This window comes from Terrapene carolina, unplaced genomic scaffold (assembly GCF_002925995.2).
Source record: "Terrapene carolina triunguis isolate 2854851 unplaced genomic scaffold, T_m_triunguis-2.0 Scaffold558, whole genome shotgun sequence".
In the NCBI taxonomy this organism is placed as follows: domain Eukaryota; kingdom Metazoa; phylum Chordata; order Testudines; family Emydidae; genus Terrapene; species Terrapene triunguis.
In genome coordinates this window covers 865,505-880,858 of record NW_020664909.1, presented here as the reverse complement: position 1 = coordinate 880,858, position 15,354 = coordinate 865,505, and the positions used below count along the sequence as shown (strand labels likewise).

Genomic DNA, 15,354 nt, shown 5'->3' with positions numbered 1-15,354 from the left:
ATGTGGTGATGCTGAAAGAGAAGTAGGGGCAATAGTGGGCAGCAAGTTAGAAACTGGTTTGTGACAATGCAATTTTGGGTTGTGTACACAGAAACATGAAACGCCCTTCTATATATAGTTCTTTGGTGCAACAGCATCTGAATACTGCATCCAAGGCAGCAAAGAGTATCAGGGGGTTGGAGGAACTGACTTGAATAAAGATTTAAAAATCTGGGTATTTATAACTTGGATAAACAACAAGCCCAGGGAGCTAGAGCATAGTCTTCAACTATTTGATGAGTATAAAGACCATGGACAGAGAAAAATTAGACTTGTTGAGACACAGACCCTTTGAAGGCTTGTGGAGGTGTCACAAGGTAGAAGTCCTCCAAAACAGGTGGGACCACGGAGGACATTCAGATCATTAGTAAGCATCTGGGAGAGAGGGACTAAAGAGTTAAATTAAATTAATGGAGAATATGCTATCTCTTAGGACTGGAAGGGACCTTGAAAGGTCAGCGAGTCCAGCCCCCTGCCTTCACTAGCAGGACCAAGTACTGATTTTGCCCCAGATCCCTAAGTGGCCCCCTCAAGGATTAAACTCACAACCCTTGGTTTAGCAGGCCAATGCTCAAACCACTGAGCTATCCCTCCTCCTAGAAGACTAGGATGTTACCTGCAGAGTTGTGGAAGTCCAAGAGACTTGTCTACATTATACTCTTCTGGGAAACTGTGACAGTCTGTACCCTTATGTTCACCACTTTTACAAAACTATGATAAATCTTGGACAAATTATGCCCTGTGAGGTATCATTTGAAAGCTCATAATCTGCTGAACATTACTGTTCTGGTAAAATATGTGAAGAAATATTATATGTAAAGTTATAATATTCTACTGTATGACTTTACTGAGACATGTTCCTAGTTTAGGGAAACAGCTTCAAACTAGTTCCCCAGAGACAAAAGGCTAGCCAGCACCTCAGCCAGGTGTCAGCATAATCACATGGACTATCACCTGATTAAGCGGCCATTCTTTGGCAGGAAGAAGGGTGCGAGTGAGAAATTTACCTCTTGGCAATGGAACAGCTGGGTGTTCCCATGGAAACAGTTATAAAAATGAGGAAAAGTTATACAAATGAACAACAGAAGCCACAAATCACCTCTCTCCCCTCATCTCTTATCACGGCATCAACAATGTTTGAAAGACAAAAGAAGCATAATTGAACTGGGGGAGGGGTCCTGGCTGGAGATATCTAGCCAGATTGCTGTCTGCATGTTGTAAGCGAAACCTTTTTGCTTTAAATTCACTTAGCTTGTTAAGTTAGGTATTAGCTTGCATTTAACCTTTTATTTCTTTGTAATCAATTCTGACTTATATGCCTCATTACTTGTAATCACTTAAAAACCATCTTTCTGTAGTTAATACACTTGTTTTATCTAAACCCGTGTGTTTGGATTGAAGTGTTTGGGAAATGCCATTTGAGATAACAAGGTATTTGCATATTATTTTCTATGAATGAAATGATGAACTTTATATGAGCTTGTACTGTCCAGAACGAAAGAGCAGGGTAGTACAAGACGCACATGTTTGGGGACAAGTCCAGAACTGGGAATTTGCTGGTGTCACTCTGCAATACAATTCAGGAATGGCAGGCTAAGAGCACTCATATAACTCAGCTGTGAATAGCTTACATGCTAGAGGCTGTGTGAGAGCCGTCCAGGAGTGGCTGCTCTCACAGCAAAGCAGTGTAAGAGGCACCCCAGGCTGGAGAACTGAGGGGACACAGCTATCTAACAGTCCAGTACCCTGGGTAATGTCACAGAAATTTCTCACCATTTTACACTGACATTCAGGGTGGTAATACAAAGGGCACAGGCAGTCAGAGGAGTTTTTAAACCACTGTATCATCACAATCCGCTCCTAGCAGTGTTGAACAACATGGGGGTAAAAACACCAATGATCTGTTTATACTAGTGATCCCACTGTTACAACAATGGTGGAGCTGCAATGATGGGATTGCAAAGGTAGGAGATTTCCAAAAAGCATCTAGCATATACACAGTCGGACATTATTTGGAAAGCAGAATTTGCCCAGACAGTCCACTCCTGGCTTAATAAGATTTCACTGTAAGATGAAAACAAGAATTGGAAAGGAGGGGAAGTCACCATCCTCCCACCTTCTCAGACACTCATACCTTGATCTTGCAAAGAGCACATTGTACACAGACTGCTCATCTTCTGAGAGTTTTAACCGGTGCAACTGAGTGTGTCGCTCAGGCAGAGATACCTAGAGAGAAAAAACAAACAGAGTCAGCCATTTACTGTGTAAAGATTTCAGAAAGCCCCATGATCACTGCTGATTCCTGCAGCTTCATTGAACTCAACGTCACCAAACAACATATGCAAGACTCTGCTGTCTCAAAGATCAAACAGCCTGTCTTTCCCCAGGCCAGATGGCCCAGGACTGCTCTGCAGGCAACATGCTCAGCTCCTTGGGAGGAAATCTTTCACACTGCTGTGGATAGAACACTGAAGCCCCTTTGGCCTTCTACAGAGTAGTGCTTCACATGGTCCTCCCCACAACGTTCAAGAGCCAAGGAATAACCACAAGATGGCAGCCATGAGCCGACATAGGACAGAAGCCATGGATCACAGGCCTAACAGGATGGCGCTATATTTTAAAATGGGTCAAGCACGTCAGGTCCTAAATGGGTAGGATGTGATAAGGATGGGATGAAGTTTCTTATCTGATTTGAATCTTTAAAAAAAAAAAAAAAAAAAAAAATCCTTCTTCACTCAAGATTAAAGATGCTAAGCCATGTAGAGCACTCCCTGTTGGCTCTGCATCTGCAGATACAGTAACACAGCCAGGTTCCTCATCACAGCCACAGCAGCTAACAAGCGAGGCTGATTCTCTAACTTGGGCAGAGTTAGAGAATATATACACAGAAGGAACATTTACCATGTCTATTGAAACTTAAAAATACTATTGGATAGGCATCCCTACAACCCACATGCATGCATCCCCAGCCATGTTCCCTGAAGGTTCAACAGCTAAGAGTGAACACGCCTAACTTGAGGTGGGGTGATCATTCTGGAAGCAGATGCCAGAGAGATTACTGAACGTTTCTCACCTCAGGCAACAGTCCCACCCAACTCCAGCTCCAACGCCATTGCTGAAAACCCCTCCCCCAAGCCACATACTAGCATCTTGTAGTTCATCCCTCCAGATGCCAAGTTCCCTGGCATTCTTCACTTAAGAAATAACTAGGTTAAGGGTGAACTCACAATTGCCAACCCCAAACATTCAAAAACTATGAGTCCAGCCCCACGAAAATAAAGAGATTAAAAAAGTAATGCTGGGTTGTTGTTTTTTTATTAGCCTTCTGTTTTTCATCCCTTAGGCTATACTTGCTTCACATTTTAATGCTTTTCTCTGCAATCATGAGGGCCAGAAACTTACTTATGTTAAATTAAAGTTAAGACTCTCATACAATATCATGATTCCAGGAGCTGGGGCTTTAGGAAAAACACTACAAATCACAAACCTCAAAAATCACTAGAGTTGACAACACTCTGAGCTATACAATGTTTAATTTGCTAATATATTGCATGGAAAGAAATCCGATACTTTATATTTCTCTTTGAATACTGAGACTCACTACTGGGTTTCTCCTCTGCTCTAAAGCTCCGAAGAGGATCACACCTGCCAGTCAGTGACCAATGACAAGATGCTGCTGCATTCTTACCCAGCTTTTAGTCCAAGAGTTAACAGTGTGGCACAGATCTCAGGAAATGGCACCCTTCTTTCTATGCTAAATCTAATCATCCTAAAGCAATCATGGTACAAACTGGGTGTTTACAGAGCTGTTAAGCTCTGCTTGGTTAGCACTCAGGCTTAAAGGAAGTCAAATGCTCTGTTTATATCAGTCAATGTTAAAAGACAAAACAGGCAACTAAGCCTCAAGTGCTACATGCTTACTAGGGCATGACTAATTTCTGGGGTTGAGAAAACAGCTGCTTGGTACACTGTTCACAATTAGATACTATAAGCTAGCTGCACAACATTTTTAGATGTAGCCTTTTTTTTTTTTTAAAGTAAGAGTTCTGTATGCTGAGATACCCCAAATAATCCAGTAGAGGAAACAAACTGCTATCTTAATTTGTAAGTAGCCATGCAAGGCCATCTTTGGCATTTCATTGCTGTTAAAATCCCAATAGTAGGAATGGCTAGCCTGAATAAGATAAATTTGATACCTGATTATATTTCTTCTCAGAGTATCCAGGCTCACCATTCTGACCTGACCATTTGTTGGATGTAAGAGTTCAGTTCACTGACTCTCTGCTCTGTAGAATATTTTAATTGACAGGAAATTTAACTTCATTAGGAAAACAACAATATAAAATAAGCTTTTTGTTCCATTTTGGGAAGGTGGGTTGCTTTTCCTGAAGAGGAAGCCAAGCCGCCTAGCTGGTGAATGATAAGGTCTGGTCTTGCATCCTAAACTGCAGAACAAAGGGAAAAACCAATCGTAGAGTGACAAGCCCATATATGAAAAACTACCATCTAATTGCTACATGAAGGGCACAGCTCCCTTTCCCACCCTCAGAAGAGGAGAGAGGTCATTACCAGGGGCTTGCCGGTCGAGTCCAACTGGTCCTTGGTTCTCCGCAATAAGAGACTCCTGGTTAAGATACTCAATCTCTCTCCCCCTTTCTTTGTATTGTTATCTACCTGGTTCTTCCACAGCTTGAATTCATCAAAGGGAGAGCATCGCAGAAACCTACCAGGAGAGGAGAGAAAAGACAATTAATACCAGTTTAAGTGAAGTTCTTTGGTTAGTCTCGAGAAGATCAGAAGAGAATCTGATTACTTCCCATCCAAAACAGCTTTGTGTTCTGTTTACATCAAATTCCCTCAAACAAAAGCCCACAACAGTAACAGAATCTATATTCAGACTTAGCACTGACACATCTTTGTACACTAAAACAACAAACTGTCTGATGATCAGAGAAGTCTTACTCCCAATGGAGCTAGGGGGCAGTGATGTTGGCTCAGCAGGGGCCACCTCCTCTTAGTTGGTATACCTCTGAATACCTCACTTTAAAAAAAAATTGCAAAAAGAAAAATAGCATAAGAATTTGCCAAAAGACATCACATTTAATGCTTCAAACTCCCATCTCTCCAATCAGACAATCTGTTCATCTCAAGTTTGTGCAAAAGTTCCCCTCCAATCACCAAGCTTGAAGCTAAACTCAGTGATTAAATCAGATACTTTTGTAAACAATCAAAAATAACAAGTGTTCAACCCGCTTATGACCCAACTAGAGCCACTTTTTGCAGAGCCATCTAAATTCATAACTCATTTGTTGGAAACTACTGTAACAAGGACACACTTCCTCATTCTAACAAAGCCCTAGCAATGCCACAGGAGAGAAACAATAACTATTGAGTGAACACAGCTGTTCATTAAGGTCAGTGCCATGGTTAGTTCAATTCTCCTGTAAGAACATAAAGTAGATTAATAACCAACCTAACCCCCTTGATTATGAAAGCAAAACTATAAACAATAGGTCAATGGACCAGGATACAGAGCAACTAAGCTGTGGACCATCTTATCTGCAGGTGTAGAATCTAATGCCATACAAAGAACTACAGTAAAAGTACTGGCCTAGCCAAAATCCATTCACCTGAGAAGACTGCACTACTGTACATTGCTCGGTGGTATTGAATTACTAAAGAATAACTGGATTGGGAATCCCCACCACTAGCAAAGTTACTCTACACCAGGATCTTTAGTTTAAGATGACTGGACGATGCCTATAGACAAAGCTACGGTGACCAGGGTTATATTGTTTCCCACGTGGTCAGCTCACCTGAGCAGTGAGTACATATCCAGCAGGTTGTTCTGTATAGGCGTCCCAGTGACAGCCCATCTGGCACTGGCTCTCAGTTTGCACACAGCTATAGAGGTCTGAACTTTGGGGTTTTTGATATTGTGGGCCTCATCCAGTATAATCCGAGCCCAGGCGACTCGGAGCAGAGGAGAGCAGGGACATGACGTATCCTGGAGGAGAAAGCAGGCTTCAATTTATAATTCTATATCAAGCTGGGCGGCAGGGGGGGCAGGAACCCACATCCTGGAGTGCCAGAAGTCAATAAATTTTTTGGGGGGCAGGAAGTCTTTCCCTGGTGGAAGTCCCCACAAATCTGAGCAGGTCTTAGCAGTCACCACTTCTATTGCGGGTCTCTCTCCACCCCTTTATAACATGCACTTGTTATTGGAGTCAAGTAGCTCTGGCAAACTGTCAAGAAAGTCTACTAGCCCAGGATCAAAGTGTCCTTGCCTGTACTTTACCGTGATTATGGATGATAATGAAAAATGCATATTTTAATATCCTGCCCAAAAATATATTCATTCTGGTCAAGCAGAATTTTGCCAGGTTATGACAAAGGGATAAATGTAATGCACCCCAAAAGATAAATCCCATCCCATTAAACACAAGACATTAATCCATGAGGGGAGATTTTACATTTACAAGTGTGTGGAAATACATAGATCCAATGGCTATGGGAGACATATTTGGGTCCCTTGTGCATACAGATGTAAGGAATAAAGTTCATATACAAAGCGCAACCAGGGAATTGAGGTGTACTTCATCTATACCATGCAGCCAATTGAAAGTAGTTTTGACTTTAGGATAGGTCTACATTGCAAGAAAACACACATGGCTGGTCCATGTCAGCTGACGCAGGCTTGCGGGCCTCAGGCTGCAGGTCTATAAAACTGCAATGTAAACATTTGGGCATGGGCTGGAGTCCAAGCCCTGGTTAGTTACTACTATTAAAAGTAACATGATTATTGTAATAAAGATTAGGATAGATACTCTACTTTTTCTGTTTACTTTGTGCACTTGACAACACATCGTCTCCAGTCAGTTTCTCCTGTTTGTATAAGTCTCTAGCAGCAACAGAGGATTGAAAAAGAAATACTTTTCCATGTACAATAATCTTAGGTGTTTCTTGTAACAATAATAGGTTGAATAACTTCTCAATCTAGTATGATTTTTAAGTCTCTCTGTATAAAGCAGCCCCCTTGTCAACTCCATGTATCTCACCCCCACATCATGGTCCTCAGCAGGGACCTCTCCCTCTTCCTTCTTTGTGGGAATTTCCTTGGAGAGAAGACTGTAGGTGGTGACAACAATGTCATATTCAGAGAGGCTGTACAAAAAGAAGAGGCATGCTTGTCAGCAATGATACCCATCAGGAACCCTTTCTGCAAGGCAGGCAAAAGCAACACTCAAGGATGAACATGTAGGATACTGTTCTGTAAGAGCCAGTGCTTCAATCAATCCTGACTCCCTATGCTTCCTACAGTTCTACTATTGGGGGCTTCTCCCCAAGACAGCTCAGCCAATAAGCCTCCTGCTTAGCGCTTTGCTTCTCCTGTGCAGAATTGCCATGGCTTTGCACTTACGCCTCTACTTGCTTGTTCCGGTTGGGTCCATGGTACAGACAGACCCTCAGTTTGCCACTGCTTACATGTCTCTCAACCTCCTTTTTCCAGTGGTGGATCAGGGATGCTGGACAGACGATTAAAGTACCTCGGGAGAGGATGACAGAGGAATCTTAAATAGAAAGACCAGAAAAGGAAGAGGTTTCAGAATCTTCTCATTAGAGTACAATTAGGATGGAATTTCCCAACCAGCTGCCTTGACGTTCCAAACCTTCCATCTATTTAGAGGAGCAGGCCCACTTTTCCCATTCACATGGTTCTGCAAAGTAGATGTGAGTGTCTTTTTTAAGCGTTTCAGTTCTTCATTGTATTCCTGCAGTTGTACATTTTGGAGAAAATCTGTACGATATTAAAAATGTCACATGAAAACAAAAATATTTTAAAGATCAGCTTATTTTTCATGTACTTGACATTCTTTTGTTGCTATTTAGTGTTAACAAAAATGTCATGCATGAAGCCTTACTAATATAATAAATAAGGATTTCAATATGAAGCAATATGAAGCTCTGAAAGACTAAAGTGCCTTATTATCACACTTCATTATTTCTGTTTCAGCATGCTGAAAGTCTAGAAAAAAGCCAGAATGTGACATCTCACGAAAACAGTCTATGCAAATATTTAAGTTTTGTTTTAGGAAAAAGAAATACCGATTGCTTAAGAAAGACAGACAATCCCGGTAACGTTTTTGGGAGGAATAAAAAAAAAGCCTCACAACAAATTAACTGAGGATGGAGCCATCATTCTGAGGAAATAAATTAATAATGAATGTTTCTGTGTACACATACACAGAACTGGATACACTGGTGCAATCAGTCTGTAGGAGAATGTATGCAATCTCCACTTGGCTTTAGTACAAGATATACATAACATTACCTAGTTTCTATGCTTCAAAATGAAGTATAGATTAAATACCCATAGGGAATTCTTTCCCTCACCGTCAGAGATGGAACGGTGTTTTTAGTTCTCTGTATCACATTGTGCTGGCAGAATCCTCCCTACCGAGATTCAAGGAGGGGCGGGGGATTACACAAAAAACCCCCCACAAACGTACAGTCATTTGGATCCCAAGATTATCTCCAAGTGTAAATGGTAATAGATGAGTTTGATAGCAGTGCTTGGATTTCTCAGACACATCCTTAGCAATCTTGCTAGGACTTTGACCAACCAAATTGCATAACACTCAACAAAGATTTATGAAAGACCTATAGTTCCTACAGACTGGGCAGGCCATGGTCACACACACAGTTTCTAAACTCCACCCAATGGAGGGGCACATTTAACAGCTTGCAGAAACCCCAGGGACAAACAAAAGGGGAAAATGTAGCCTTCTGATATTCACGTGCAACTCACTGACTTCAGAAGGAGTTACATATCCAAGCGCAAGACTGTATATTACTTGCATATAATGGAGCAGTATGCATTTGCCTTAATCCTGGCTAAATGGAGACAGACTACAAATCCCAGCATTCACATCTCTATCCTGATTGAGTGGAGCACTCTGATCCCAGCATATACCTTCTGCAGGCTGCACCTCCAGAGCCAAGTGTAGGGCAACCACTTTGTAGCACACTGTGGATCAGACTTTGGCCAACTAGGTACCACAACGCATGTTGCCCACACACAATGCACATCTTTTAGAGAGCCCAGACACTTGAAGTACTAGCATTGTGTTGCAGTATAATTGTTCTATACCGTGTTTCGACAGCCACATTTCTAATTTCTTCTCCTTTCCTTTCCCCTTCTCTAGCCTTTTCTGGGCCAGAATGAGTGCAATCATTGTTAGAGTCTTCCCCAGGCCCATATCATCCGCTGGAAAGAAAAAGCAGAGGGAAAGTCACGATTACCTCATGAAATGAGTCTGCATAGCTCAAATCTACGCTGAAGCATCTCAAACTCACAAGTAACATAGTATGATATTTGTTGATCTTGAAGAACTTACTACCGCAAGCTATGATTTGCTATGGGCTGCTGACCCATATTTGGATGGGATACAAGGAAAACAGGATTCTCCAGGATATGGAACCTGACTAAAATACAGCTTTCACCACTGCCCCACCATAGTGGAGAATTAATTACAAGGCATGTTTTTGCCAGTATAAATGCATCCCAAAAGGATACACTGCGTCATTATGTTGCTTACCCAGAATTCCTCCACACGGTCTCTGACTCTCCCTCCAGAGTAGCCATGCAACTGCTTGCTTCTGGTGCAGCAACAATGGGACCTGAAAAGATTAGGTACAGAATGTAAAGTGTAATTGCCGTTCAGAGACATTGCTCTCAGACATTTCTGTTCTCAATGCCAAGTTGGTCAATTCATCAAGTTCTGTTTTAGTGCAACTGTACGCTCAGCACTTGTCTGTCAGCTTTCTTTCCAAACCAATACAAACATCTCAGAGTGGTACTAGTTCCTCTGAGATCAGACTTTTTGCAATAGCAAGACGCTATAAAGATTATAAGACAGCCTAACTTGTGCTAGTACTTCACACACAAGCTGGAAGAAATTTTTAAATGTATGATATTTGTAAAGAAATATGAAAGATATTTTATGAGCACAATGTCATTTTAAAAGCTTTATTTTACTATGAAAGATCATTGTCTGAGAAACAGATCTATACAGTGTAGGAAAATTTAAAAAACAACAAGTTTTTATCCTTGGGAATCATGTCTAGCAAATAACGCAACTTCTGACCCTGTATGTTATATTATTTTATATTATTGTATAAGCATCCAAACTAATTTATTATATGACCTGTAGTGGAAATCTGAGGTGTTATTGAGAGTAAAGGAATTTTTTCATGACTAACTACATATAGCAACAATCAACTCCTAATAATGTTGGAGGAGGTCAAGTTTGACTATTTATTCATTCTCTTAGTATTCCTCTACTATCTACTCTATAGGACTGATTTCTGTACACCTCTACCTCGATATAACACTGTCCTCGGGAGCCAAAAAATCGTACCGCATTATAGGTGAAACCGTGTTATATCGAACTTGCTTTGATCCACCGGAGTGTGCAGCCCGCTCCTTCCCCCTCCCCACTCCCGGAGCACAGCTTTACTGCGTTATATCCGAATTCGTGTTATATCGGGTCGCATTATATAGGGGTAGAGGTATACTTGCATAAGGCAAAAGCTGTTTTTAATAATGAAATAGTCCAGCTGATTGTGGCACAGAGTTGGCAATGGCATAGCTATCAGCATTTTTATAGAGTAGCTGTCACTGTAGTATCTAGGTTCTTCATGAGGAGTAAAGAATGACAATTAAATCTGCCCAGCAGGGACAGATTTTCTTGTGGATCCCCATACTCGGTTCATGCAATACTATGGCAAAAAGGGCTAATGTGATCTTTGGATATATAAACATGGGAGTAATGAGTAGGAGGATGATTTTATCTCTGTATACATCATTGGTGAGGCTGATACTGGAATACTGCATACAGTTCTGATATCCACATTTTAAAGAGGATGTTGAAAAATTAGCTTATCAAAAAGATTGAGAGGTGACTTGATTACAGTGTCTAAGTACCTTCACAGGGAAAAAATGCTCCAGGTATTAAAGGGCTGTATATTCTAGCGGAGAAAGGTGTAACAAGAACAAACAAACAGCTTGAAGCTGAAGCCAGACAAATTCAAATTAGAAATAAGGTACACGTTTTTAAAACAGTGAGGGTGACTAACCACTGGAACAAACTACCAAGGGAAGTGGAGGGTTCTCCATTTTGTGGAGTCTTCAAAGGCTGGATGCCTTTCTGGAAGATGTGCTTTAGCGAGGTTATGCTTTGGGCTCAATACAGAGGTAACTGGGTGAAACTGAATGGCCTGAGACATACTGGAGATCAGATTAGATGATCTAATGATCTTTTCAGTCTTTAAACTCTATGAAACTATGAATTGTTAAAAGGCTTTGAAGCACATAGCTGCAAAATTTGGGAGCTAACTGCACTTACACCCTTCACTGTCTAGTCAACAGGGAGTGCTCTAATCCACAACACAGCTTGGGCTAAATTCTAGGGTAGATTAGAGTACATGCAAAAAGAATAAGAAGTGGGCAGCTGTGTCTAAGATCAGCACAGAGGATCGTAATTAAGGTGATGATCAGAAGAAGAATGAGTAGTAGAAGAACTGTGAAGAGGAATGTACTACTCATGCCATGTACAGACCGAGAACTTCAGTCACTAGGCCTGCCCACCTGACACCTTTCACTAGTGCCAAACTCACTAGTCAAACCATCTCAAGTTATTTTCCTGTGGGGGAAAAAAACCATATGTGATTACGTATTAAGAACTGTATCATAATGCATACACACAAGGGGGCTGAATTTTGGTTGTACAGGCAGCCTTAATCTGGCATTTCCTAACTGTCGAGTGAGTGACCTTACATCCCAAATAACATTCTTTCAGCATAGTTTTTGTATGTAATATTTAGACTACAGCAGCACCCAGAGAACCCAATCAGGATCAGAGCCTCATTGTGCTAGTCACTCTGGAAATACATACATAGACATGGCCTCTATCCCAAAGACTTTGCAATCTTAGCGAAGAAGAAAAGTGGTAAGGTTCCAATGTAGCTGACAGAACGCTAAAAATCTTCTGGTAAAACTGAAGATTCATATGTCACTCATAGTACTGCAGTTTGCTCCTCCCACAAAAAATGACAGAAGTGAAAGACAAAGTTCTGCTTTTTATTGATGCACTTCTTGGCTTAAGTGGAACAGTATACGTAAGGCAGTACGTTTGTCTAGGAATAGGTAATACGCTGGAATAACCCATTTTATAGCATAATCCCTGACATTATGTTTCATAAGATTACATGAAACTGTGAATCAAATTGAGTACTGCCCTCCCTTGCTACTGGCTCACCTTCAACCCAGATGGGTCCTCAGCCACAATCTCCTCTGTAGGGCAGGATTCTAGAGATCTGTGAAGATGGTTAATGGCATCACTTGTGGCACTGTGCACAGCCCTAAGTCGATCTTCAGTCATTCTACCTCCATACAGCCCCTGCACACTGGAGTTTGCTAGGAAAAGACACATAGTGAAAGAGGACTGTTTATAGCGCTAATTCCCACTAACAGGCTCAGAGGCTAAAAGGCATGGTTAAATGGCTACAGGCTCCCAAAAAAACACCACAATGCACCCCCCCGGTAACAAACACAGATCAGTGTGGATAAAAATTGATTGTTTTATTTTTTAATTAATCAATTTTTTTTAATTTAAGTTAAATAGATGTTTATTTTTTAAAAACTTAAATGTGAAATTGACAACCTAGGTTAAAGTTTAAATCTATTAAAATCATGTAAAATTAAATAGAAAAAATATTAAGCAGTACATGTCTGCTGCCAAGTTTTAAAGAAAAAGAAAAAAAATCAAACCATTGAACTAGTGGAAGTTACTGGCTAAGCACCTGGAGCCAGAGTTTGCTGAAGTGATAAACCAGCTTTTGTCAGTAGTAGCTTCTTCTGCAGGTGCAGAGAGAATATTTTCTTCATTTCAGTTTATTCAACTAGTTCATTCAAACCTTAAGAAATCAACTGGGAGTTGAAAAAGCAGAAACGTTTGTTTTCCCCTCTTCCAATCCATGAATAAACACTAGGTGTTAGAGGATGAGATCTATTAGCTTTAAAATCTGGAAGGACATGGTGTCCAGAAACAAATCAGTTCAATTCACTAACTACAGATAATATTTCCTTTGTTTAATAAATCAGTTTTAAATGCAAAACATGCTTTAATAAACTTTTTGATGAACTTTTTTCTTATGTATCCAGAACATTTTAGTTTTATTTAATAAAAAAATAAAATGGTGCTTGTGTATTTGACTGAATTTGAATTTCCATCCAAACAGAGTTTAACACAAATCAGAAGTAAAATTAATCATAATCTAGTAAATAAGAAATGCATGTCACCATTTTTAATAAAAATGTAAAAGTTAAGAATCTGAATAAATGTAAATTTAGCTATATAAATGCTTATATAAATGTGTATAGATATAGAGAAAAAAAAGTACAAAGTGTAGTGTAAAAGCTATATTTAGTTGCAAATAAACATGTTTTAATAGTTACCAACCAATACGAATCCTTTCTTTAGAAAAACTAAAAAGTACAATGCAAAACAAAATTACAACTGATGATTTAAATCAAGATTTCCTGCTTGCTGATTTAAATAACCTTGATTTAAATCAAACCACTCTGCAAGGAATTAGTATCTGATCACACTGCCTAATCCCCATGTGCAACGTAGAGCTAACTTTTTTCATACACCTTATAGGTTGCCAAACCCACCCACCCACAGAGATCTCAACTTGGTTCAGGATGGAGAATAGCATACTGGGATCTACACTCTGCTTAACGAAGGACCATGTCAGCAGCTTGCCAGAAACCAACCTAACAAAATAAAGCAAAGTTTCTGACTCCCTGATGTACCCCGATATTCCTTCTATCAGGATTTACTCCTCAAGATACCTCATTGTACTTTTCCTCTACACTAAGGCCTGGTCTACACTACGAGTTTAGGTCGAATTTAGCAGCGTTAAATCGAATTAAGCCTGGACACGTCCACATGACGAAGCCCTTTTTTAAGACTTAAAGGGCCCTTTAAACCGGTTTCTTTACTCCACCTCCGACGAGGGGATTAGCACTAAAATCGGCCTTTGCAGGTCGGATTTGGGGTAGCGTGGACGGAATTCAACGTTATTGGCCTCCGGGAGCTATCCCACAGTGCTTCATTGTGACCGCTCTGGACAGCACTCTCAACTCAGATGCACTGACCAGGTAGACAGGACAAGCCCCGCGAACTTTTGAATTTCATTTCCTGTTTGCCCAGCGTGGAGAGCACAGGTGACCACGCAGAGCTCATCAGCACAGGTAACCATGATGGAGTCCCAGGATCACAAAAGAGCTCCAGCATGGACAGAATGGGAGGTACGGGATCTGCTCGCCATATGGGGAGACGAATCAGTGCTAGCTGAACTCCGTAGCAGTAAACAAAGTGGCAAAATATTAGAAAAAGTCTCAAAGGCCATGAAGGACAGAGGCCGTAACAGGGACGCACAGCAGTGCCACGTGAAAATTAAGGAGCTAAGGCAAGCCTACTACAAAGCCAGAGAGGCAAATGGAAGGTTCGGGGCAGAGCCGCAAACATGCCGCTTCTACGCGGAGCTGCATGCCATGCTAGGGGGTGCAGCCACCACTACCCCAACCGTGTGCTTTGACTCCATCAATGGAGAATCACGCAACAGGGAAGCGGGTTCGGGGTACGAGGAAGATGATGATGAAGACAATGAAGATAGCTCACAGTAAGGAAGCGGAGAAACCGGTTTCCCCAACAGCCAGGATATGTTTATCACCCTGAACCTGGAACCAGTAACCCCCGAACTCACCCAAGGCGTGCTCCCAGACCCTGAGGGCACACAAGGGACCTCTGGTGAGTGTACCTTTGTAAATATTACACATGGTTTAAAAGCAAGCGTGTTTATTGATTAATTTGCCATGGCAATCGCGGCCAGTACAGCTACTGGAAAAGTCTGTTAACATGTATGGGGATGGAGTGGAAATCCTCCAGGGACATCTCCAGAAAGCTCTCCTTCATGTACTCCCAAAGCCTTTGCAAAAGGTTTCTGGGGAGGGCTGCCTGATCCCGTCCGCCATGGTACGACACTTTACCACGCCAGGCCAGTAGCACGTAGTCTGGAATCATTGCATAACAAAGCATGGCAGCATATGGTCCCGGTGTTTGCTGGCATGCAGACAACATCCATTCCTTATCTCCCTTTGTTATCCTCAGGAGAGTGATATCATTCACGGTCACCTGGTTGAAATGGGGTGATTTTATTAAGGGGACATTCAGAGGTGCCGGTTCC

General features: G+C 41.3%; 1 protein-coding gene across 4 annotated transcripts in view; it reads right to left on the bottom strand.

Moving 5' to 3' along the window:
- The window catches only part of TTF2 (transcription termination factor 2), a 43,647-nt gene that overhangs the window by 13,676 nt on the left and 14,617 nt on the right, over positions 1–15,354 (bottom strand). For 3 of the 4 annotated variants that reach the window (XR_003370152.1, XM_026659019.1, XM_026659021.1), the window contains 8 exons: positions 12,360–12,517; positions 9,639–9,720; positions 9,191–9,307; positions 7,460–7,610; positions 7,098–7,203; positions 5,856–6,046; positions 4,609–4,762; positions 2,174–2,265 (listed from right to left, as the gene is read on the bottom strand). Coding sequence is in view for 3 of the 4 variants with exons in the window: in XM_026659019.1 (XP_026514804.1) it covers positions 2,174–2,265; positions 4,609–4,762; positions 5,856–6,046; positions 7,098–7,203; positions 7,460–7,610; positions 9,191–9,307; positions 9,639–9,720; positions 12,360–12,517 (1,051 nt within the window). In the remaining variant the exon portion in view is untranslated. The remainder of the gene's footprint in view (positions 1–2,173; positions 2,266–4,608; positions 4,763–5,855; positions 6,047–7,097; positions 7,204–7,459; positions 7,611–9,190; positions 9,308–9,638; positions 9,721–12,359; positions 12,518–15,354) is intronic. The other variant, XM_026659020.1, reaches the window with a different exon arrangement.